The sequence below is a fragment of the Entelurus aequoreus genome, linkage group LG17 (genome assembly GCF_033978785.1).
Source record: "Entelurus aequoreus isolate RoL-2023_Sb linkage group LG17, RoL_Eaeq_v1.1, whole genome shotgun sequence".
NCBI lineage: Eukaryota > Metazoa > Chordata > Actinopteri > Syngnathiformes > Syngnathidae > Entelurus > Entelurus aequoreus.
Genome location: NC_084747.1, coordinates 23,339,110 through 23,348,827, shown reverse-complemented (window position 1 = coordinate 23,348,827; position 9,718 = coordinate 23,339,110). Strand labels below are relative to the sequence as shown.

General features: G+C 40.2%; 1 protein-coding gene across 2 annotated transcripts; it reads right to left on the bottom strand.

The window, feature by feature from the left end:
• Positions 1-7,614: 7,614 nt before the first annotated feature.
• On the bottom strand, positions 7,615-9,718 carry LOC133631949 (protein eva-1-like). 2 transcript variants are annotated; one of them, XM_062024151.1, is made up of 7 exons: positions 9,619-9,718; positions 9,404-9,542; positions 9,294-9,329; positions 8,339-8,389; positions 8,031-8,172; positions 7,787-7,932; positions 7,615-7,649 (listed from the first exon to the last, which is right to left on the bottom strand). In XM_062024151.1, exons 2-7 carry the CDS (start codon positions 9,432-9,434, stop codon positions 7,621-7,623), a joined length of 435 nt encoding a protein of 144 aa, XP_061880135.1. In that variant the 5' UTR covers positions 9,435-9,542; positions 9,619-9,718; the 3' UTR covers positions 7,615-7,620. The 2 variants fall into 2 exon arrangements, with proteins under 2 accessions (XP_061880135.1, XP_061880134.1); XM_062024150.1 differs by lacking the exon at positions 9,619-9,718 and having other exon boundaries at positions 9,404-9,568.

Genomic DNA, 9,718 nt, shown 5'->3' with positions numbered 1-9,718 from the left:
GGCCGTATGCAAATGAGCGGCCTGACCAAGAAACGACAAGCAGAAAGGGAATAATCAACTGACCTCTGACCTCCGTGTGCTCACTTCCTGTCTCTGCAGGTCACAATGATGTATGTATGGGACTTTTATTTTGTAGGATCAGAGTCCTGAGGGGACGCCAGGAAGTCACAGAACCAGGTCAACTGGGGGGTTCACTGACAACCAGTTCTTCCACATTTTCACACACTCTCCCAATAACACACACACACACACACACACACACACACACACACACACACACACACACACACACACACACACACACACACACACACACAGACACACACAGACACACACACACACGTTCACTTTGGACATCAAATAATGATCATCCATGTTGTACTCAACACATGTGTTCCCTTTAAAAATAAAATAATTAGCATGTATAAAATATAGAATACATCATTATTAAATATGTTGCATAAAAGATTCAAATAATAACAAACATGTTTTATTCAACATACATGTTGTATTTGACAATACAATAATTAGCATGTTGGATTAAAACATAAAATAGATCATTATTAAATATGTTGTATTGAGAAATAAAACAATAATAAATATGTTGTATTCAACATACATGTTGTATTTAACAATGAAATAATTAACTTATTGTAATAAAACATGAAATAAATAATTCATAAATATGTTGTATTAAAAAGTATATATATATATATATATATATATATATATATATATATATATATATATATATATATATATATATATATATATATATATTTATATTTATATACAAAATGAAAGAATTAACAATTTGTATAAAAACATCTAAAATGAAATATAATGTATACAAAACTAAAATAATGAATACAAATAAAAACTTTCATAATAAATATATTGTATTACTAAAACAGTATTTAGATATTTTTTTTATCAAAAATACATATATGTATTAAGAAATAAAATAATGATAAATATGTTGTATTTAACAATAAAATAATTAACTTGTTGTTTTTAAAAATAAAATAGATCATTATTAAATATGTTGTGTTAAGAAATAAAATAATAATAAATATGTTGTATTCAACATACATGTTGTATTCAACAATGAAATAATTAACTTATTGTAATAAAACTTGAAATAAATAATTAATAAATATGTTGTATTAAAAAGTATATATATATATATATATATATATATATACAAAATGAAAGAATTAACAATTTGTATAAAAACATCTAAAATGAAATATAATGTATACAAAACTAAAATAATGAATACAAATAAAAACTTTCATAATAAATATATTGTATTACTAAAACAGTATTTAGATATTTTTTTTAATCAAAAATACATATATGTATTAAGAAATAAAATAATGATAAATATGTTGTATTTAACAATAAAATAATTAACTTGTTGTTTTTAAAAATAAAATAGATCATTATTAAATATGTTGTGTTAAGAAATAAAATAATAATAAATATGTTGTATTCAACATACATGTTGTATTTAACAATGAAATAATTAACTTATTGTAATAAAACTTGAAATAAATAATTAATAAATATGTTGTATTAAAAAGTATATATATATATATATATATATATATATATATATATATATACAAAATGAAAGAATTAACAATTTGTATAAAAACATCTAAAATAAAATATAATGTATACAAAACTAAAATAATGAATACAAATAAAAACTTTCATAATAAATATATTGTATTACTAAAACAGTATTTAGATATTTTTTTATCAAAAATACATATATGTATTAAGAAATAAAATAATGATAAATATGTTGTATTTAACACACATGTTGTATTTAACAATGAAATAATTAACTTGTTGTTTTTCAAACTAAAATAGATCATTATTAAATATGTTGTATTAAAAGATAAGATGATAATAAATATGTTGTATTCAACAGACGTCTTCGGTTAAAAAATAAAATAATTACCTTGTTGTTTAAATAATTATTAAACTTATTGTGTAAAAAGTAAAATAATGAATAAAAATGTTTCATTTTCTTCTAAAAGCTAAATAAATAAATATTTTTGATTAATAAAATGATTTGATGAAACTCCATTTTGTTTTCAAAATAAAACAATAAATACATCTCCTGTGTGAGTTTCTGTGATGTTGTTGTCCGGGGGATTCTAGGCCCCCTGCTAGGGTCTCCTAAGACAAACAGGTCCTAGGTGTAGGGTCTCCTAAGACAAACAGGTCTTAGGTGTAGGGTCTCCTAAGACAAACAGGTCCTAGGTGTAGGGTCTCCTATGACAAACAGGTCCTAGGTGTAGGGTCTCCTATGACAAACAGGTCCTAGGTGTAGGGTCTCCTAAGACAAACAGGTCCTAGGTGTAGGGTCTCCTAAGACAAACAGGTCCTAGGTGTAGGGTCTCCTAAGACAAACAGGTCCTAGGTGTAGGGTCTCCTATGACAAACAGGTCCTAGGTGTAGGGTCTCCTAAGACAAACAGGTCCTAGGTGTAGGGTCTCCTATGACAAACAGGTCCTAGGTGTAGGGTCTCCTAAGACAAACAGGTCCTAGGTGTAGGGTCTCCTAAGACAAACAGGTCCTAGGTGTAGGGTCTCCTAAGACAATGTGACATCACATGGACAAAGATAAGACCTGGAGGAAAGTTCTGTGGTCAGATGAAACAAAAAGTGAGCTGTTTGGTCACAATACCCAGCAATATGTTTGGTCACACCTGGGCATGAGTCTGGTTGACTTAACCAGAGGGTCCACGGTCACACCTGGGCATGAGTCTGGTTGACTTAACCAGAGGGTCCATGGTCACACCTGGGCATGAGTCTGGTTGACTTAACCAGAGGGTCCACGGTCACACCTGGGCATGAGTCTGGTTGACTTAACCAGAGGGTCCACGGTCACACCTGGGCATGAGTCTGGTTGACTTAACCAGAGGGTCCATGGTCACACCTGGGCATGAGTCTGGTTGACTTAACCAGAGGGTCCACGGTCACACCTGGGCATGAGTCTGGTTGACTTAACCAGAGGGTCCACGGTCACACCTGGGCATGAGTCTGGTTGACTTAACCAGAGGGTCCACGGTCACACCTGGGCATGAGTCTGGTTGACTTAACCAGAGGGTCCACGGTCACACCTGGGCATGAGTCTGGTTGACTTAACCAGAGGGTCCACGGTCACACCTGGGCATGAGTCTGGTTGACTTAACCAGAGGGTCCACGGTCACACCTGGGCATGAGTCTGGTTGACTTAACCAGAGGGTCCACGGTCACACCTGGGCATGAGTCTGGTTGACTTAACCAGAGGGTCCACGGTCACACCTGGGCATGAGTCTGGTTGACTTAACCAGAGGGTCCACGGTCACACCTGGGCATGAGTCTGGTTGACTTAACCAGAGGGTCCATGGTCACACCTGGGCATGAGTCTGGTTGACTTAACCAGAGGGTCCACGGTCACACCTGGGCATGAGTCTGGTTGACTTAACCAGAGGGTCCACGGTCACACCTGGGCATGAGTCTGGTTGACTTAACCAGAGGGTCCACGGTCACACCTGGGCATGAGTCTGGTTGACTTAACCAGAGGGTCCACGGTCACACCTGGGCATGAGTCTGGTTGACTTAACCAGAGGGTCCATGGTCACACCTGGGCATGAGTCTAGTGGACTTAACCAGAGGGTCCACGGTCACACCTGGGCATGAGTCTGGTTGACTTAACCAGAGGGTCCATGGTCACACCTGGGCATGAGTCTAGTGGACTTAACCAGAGGGTCCACGGTCACACCTGGGCATGAGTCTGGTTGACTTAACCAGAGGGTCCATGGTCACACCTGGGCATGAGGGTCCATGGTCACACCTGGGCATGAGGGTCCATGGTCACACCTGGGCATGAGGGTCCATGGTCACAGCTAAAAAAGCACTGCTAGGTGATTGACAGCTGGGGCACAAAGTGTCTTCTGGTAGACTCGCTGGGATCCGGTCTGACTGGGCCTGAGGCTGCAGGGAGAGAACATAGTCCACATTCTCCAGCTGGTTGAGACGTGTCTGATCCGAGGCCCCCGGACACGCAGCAACCTTCCAGAAGCTTCTCAAGTAGCGACCAAGAAGACTTCTTCTTCCAACTATATTCCTTGTCTTTAAGCTTCATGCAGATCCAGCAGAGGTGTACTTATTACACTCGCATGTACTATTCAGAGTCGGGGGCAGCACCACATATTCCCTCCTACTTAGGGGCTGTCAATAAATGACTATTGCCATGAAAATCATTTTGTTAAAAAATCTATAACCAGGTGAAAAGGTAAGTCCCGCCCTCGTAATATTGTGCACGCCCCTTTCTTTTCTATTTCCTCATTTATTGTATTTTATATACACATTTTTTATGTAAAAAAACAACAACAACCAAAAAACAAGGTTTTTTTTTCAATACCTTACATCTTAGTCCAAACTTCTTTCCCCAAGGGCCACATGTTGAAAAGTCAAAGTATGCAGGGGCCATTTTTACTTTATAAAGAACACCAAAATAAAATGCTAAAGCAGAATATATATATATATATATATATATATATATATATATATATATATATATATATGTATATATATTTCTCAAGAAAGGATGGGGCGAGGTACACCACTTTGTCCACAACTGCGTGAGCAAATTGTTGAACAGTTTAAGAACAAAGTTTCTCAAAGTGCAATTGCAAGAAATGTAGGGATTTCACCATCTACGCTCCATAATATCATCAAAAGGTTCAGAGAATGTGGAGAAATCACTGCAGGTAAGCAGCATGGCCGGAAACCAACATTGAATGAGCGTGACCTTCCATCCCTCAGACGGCACTGTATCAAAAAGCGACATCAATCTGTAAAGGATATCACCACATGGGCTCAGGAACACTCCAGAAAACCACTGTCACTAAATACAGTTGGTCGCTACATCTGTAAGTGCAAGTTAAAGCTCTACTATGCAAAGCCAAAGCCATTTATCAACAACACCCAGAAACTCCGCCGGCTTCTCTGGGCCCGAGATCATCTAAGATGGACTCATGCAAAGTGGTAAAGTGTTCTGTGGTCTGACGAGTCCACATTTCCATATGTTTTTGGTAATATTCGACATTGTGTCCTCCGGACCAAAGGGGAAGCGAACCATCCAGACTGTTATCCACGCAAAGTGTAAAAGGCAGCATGTGTGATGGTACCCAAGACATGGGTAACTTACACATCTGTGAAGGCACCATTAATGCTGAAAGGTACATACAGCTTTTGGAGGAACATATGTTGCCATCTAAGCGCCGTCTTTTTCATGGACGCCCCTGCTTATTTCAGCAAGATAATGCCAAGCCACATTCAGCACGTGTTACAATAGTGTGGCTTGGTAAAAAAAGAGTGCGGGTACTTTCCTGGCCCGCCTGCAGTCCAGACCTGTCTCCCATGGAAAATGTGTGAAGCCTAAAATAGCACAAGGGAGACCCCCGGACTGTTGAACATATTCAAGTCCTACAGAAAGCCACTACTACCAACCACTACTACGCAGTCTGATAGTTTATATATCAATGATGAAATCTTAACATTGCAACACATGCCAATACGGCCGGGTTAACTTATAAAGTGACATTTTAAAATTCCCGCCACACTTCCGCTTGAAAAACTCCTTTGGATATGATTTATGTGCGTGACGTCACAAAAGTAACGGAAGTGGTTGGACCCCATCGGACCCGATAGAAAAGCCTCTTGTTTTCTGCGACAAAATTCCACAGTATTCTGGACATCTGTGTTGGTGAATCTTTTGAGACTGCAAAGAAGAACGTTGTAGGTGGGATGGATCGGTGTATTAGCGGCTAAGTACAATACTGTAATATCTGTGATATTTGCATTAGTGTACTGTGTCTTTAAGGGTTTGGGGAACGCGCATGTGCGAGTGAGTTGGCGGAGAACTTGAGTGTGTGAGCGTGAGTTGTGGCTAACAGCAGCTGGTGTATGTGTGTGCGTTACTTTTTGAACTACAACCAGTTACCGCTTGTTAATAAAGCGATTGAGCAGCGCTTCCTCGTCTGTGTGACTCCTTCTCCACTGCGGGGCATTACAATACTTACAGCAACACAACAAGGACTACTTACCCTGATAGCAGACGCCTAGCCCATGCTTGCCGCCAAACCCACGGGTGAAGTCCTTCGTCATGCCGTCAATCGCTGGAACGCAGGTGAGCACGGCTGTTGATGGCTTTCTATCTTCATTTGAGAACGATGCTACGCGCTAGCTCAGTAGCTAAGTGTGTCACCGATGTATTGTCGTGGAGATAAAAGTCACTTTAAATGTCCATTTCGTGTGCTCGACTCTCATTTTCAAGAGGATATAGTATCCCAGGTGGTTTAAAATACAAATCCGTGATCCACAATAGAAAAAGGAGAGAGTGTGGAATCCAATGAGCCAGCTTGTAACTAAGTTACGGTCAGAGCGAAAAAAGATACGTCCTGCACTGCACTCTAGTCCTTCACACTCACGTTCCTCATCCACGAATCTTTCATCCTGGCTCAAATTAATGGGGTAATCGTCGCTTTCTCGGTCCGGATCTCTCTCGCTCCATTGTAAACAACGGGGAATTGTGAGGAATACTAGCTCCTGTGACGTCACGCTACTTCCGCTACAGGCAAGGCTTTTTTTTATCAGCGAGCAAAAGTTGCCAACTTTATCGTCGATTTTCTCTACTAAATCCTTTCAGCAAAAATATGGCAATATCGCCAAATGATCAAGTATGACACATAGAATGGATCTACTATCCCCGTTGAAATTTAAAAAATGTCATTTCAGTAGGCCTTTAAGTGTACATCAAGCAAGAATGGGACATAATTCCACTTCAAAAATGTGTCTCCTCACTTCCCAAACCTTTACTGAGTGTTGTTCAAAGGAAAGGCCATGTAACACAGTGGTGAACATGCCCTTTCACAACTACTTTGGCACGTGTTGCAGCCATGACATTCTAAGTTAATGATTATTTGCAAAAAATAAATAAAGTTTATGAGTTTGAACATGAAATATGTTGTCTTTGTAGCATATTCAACTGAATATGGCTTGAAAAGGATTTGCAAATCATTGTATTCTGTTTATATTTACATCTAACACCATTTCCATCCATCTCACTGTCACCTTGTTTTTATACACTTCATTTTAATGTTTTGATTGTGTACGGTGTCCTTCAGTGCCCAGAAAGGCGCTTTATAGGTCAAATGTATTATTATTATTAATATTATTATCTTTGTTTTTCACCCCCCCCCCCCCCCCCCCTCCCATTGGATACATCTTTTTTTTTCATGCCATCCCCCCCCTTGGGGACATCATTTATTTAATGCCCCCCCCTTGGGGACATCATTTATTTAATGCCCCCCCCCCTTGGGGACATTTGTTTACCCCCCATGGGGACATTCATTGTTTTCACGCCCCCCCCCAATGTAAATGTGAGTGTGTTTCAGGGCCCCCATGAGGACCTACATGAGTATCTAACTGGAGGCTTGTGCCCCCCCAGGATGATATATAAACAATACACATGCCCCCCCCCCCCCAGGATGATATATAAACAATACAAAACTGAGAAAAAAGAACTTTTATTGTTGTATCATCAACAGGAAGTTCACACGCTCATCTCCTCTTTGATGTCACCTGTAACACAACACCTGGGGTCAAAGTTCACACCCTTCATAGTGCGTGTGTGTGTGTGTGTGTGTGTGTGTGTGTGTGCGTGTGTGTGTGTGTGTGTGTGTGTGTGTGTGTGTGTGTGTGTGTGTGTGTGTGCGTACAGTCAGCTTTGGCGGGGGCAGGTGGGCTGCTGGGCAGGACAACACAGGTGTAAGACACCTCCAGGTAGCGGGTGGTCTCCTTGCAGGGATATTCTCCAAACACCACCTCAGTGACAGGAACCTCACACGTGCGCCTGTTGCCACACCTGCACACACACACACACACACACACACACACACACACACACACACACACACACATCAGCACCACTTCCTGTCCAGCAAAGGCCCCGCCCACTCTTACAGGTCCTCCACCACCATGTCCGCCCAGGGGAAGGAGCAGAAGGTGTCAGGCCCGTCGTCGGGGTGATGCTTGCCCTCGCCACACCGCGTGCCCACGCCCACTTTGTACAGGATGTGATGCAACTTCATCTTGCTGCCCACCTCTGCACACACACACACACACACACACACACACACACACACACACACACACACTGACGTCAGTCTTGACCTTCATACATAAGAGTGTGTGTGTGTGTGTGTGTGTGTGTGTGTGTGTGTGTGTGTGTGTGTGTGTGTGTGTGTGTGTGTGTGTGTGTGTGGTCGTACCACATGACATCACTGCTGTGTCGTTGTGACAGGCGTAGACGACCACGCCCTCTGTTGACACATCATCAACATTAGCATGTATAAAGTGTTAGCATGTATAAAGTGTTAGCATGTATAAATAGTTTGCATATATAAAGTGTTTATATATAAACATTGCAGGGAACATAAACATAAAACATCTTTACATAAACTGTTAGCATGTATCAATTGCTTGCATGCAAAAACTGTTAGCATGCATAAACTGTTAGCACATAAAAACTGTTGGCATTATGAACACACAAACTGTTAGCATTAGTTTAAAAAAATGTACCATTTACAATTTTTTTTACTGTTTGTGTTTAGTTCAGCTGTGCAAACTTGAAGTGCGGCCATTTTGATTCATTTTTATTTGAACTATAGCATGGACAAACTGTTAGCATGGACAAACTGTTAGCATGGATAAATTGTTAACATGCATAAACACTTAGCGTGCATAAACTGTTAGCATGTATAAATTGTTAACATGCATAAACACTTAGCGTGCATAAACTGTTAACATGGACAAACTGTTAGCATGTATAAATTGTTAACATGCATAAACACTTAGCGTGCATAAACTGTTAGCATGGACATACTTTTAGCGCACATGTACTGTTAGCATGTATAAACTGTTAGCATGCACAAACTGTTAGCGTTAGCTAAAAAAAAAAAGACCTTTAACAGGTTTTTTACGGTTTGTGTTCATTCCAGGTGTGCAAACTTGAAGTGCAGCCATTTTGATTCATTTTGAAGATGCTAAAAATGGTGTGCTACGCTAGCATCTTGGTGTTTATTTTATGAGTCATTTGATGTGGTGGTCCGTGAAGAAGAATACAAATGGTAGCACTTTGCTTGAGGAGTGGTAACTTACCAGTGGTGTGAGATAGCAGGTAGAATGACTTACCAGTGGTATGAGATAGCAGGTAGAATGACTTACCAGTGGTGTGAGATAGCAGGTAGAGCGTGGCCGCCACTAAAAGAGACCAAAAGATGGCAGAAGTTGACGAGAACATCTTTCATACTTTCTCGTCTTCCTTTGTGACTCACATGTGAAGGTTAGCATCCTGAGAAGGTTCATGATGATGTTCTCCACCAGCACCAGTGAAGGTTAGCGTCTGGGCCGCGCTGCTATTTAAAGACCCGAGACAAGCACAAACATGTCCCGCCCCCAGCAGGAAGTGGGCCCCTTTGTCCAGGTGGGACCAACGTGTCAGAAACTGTACCGTAATTCTTACCTTTAGCAACTGTACCATAAATCTTACCTTTAGCCTTCTTCTGCTTCAAGTCTACTCGCTAACAACAACTATTCACCTGGAAGGAGCACTAGCGCATATAAACTCTCAGCTGTTAGCATGAACAAAC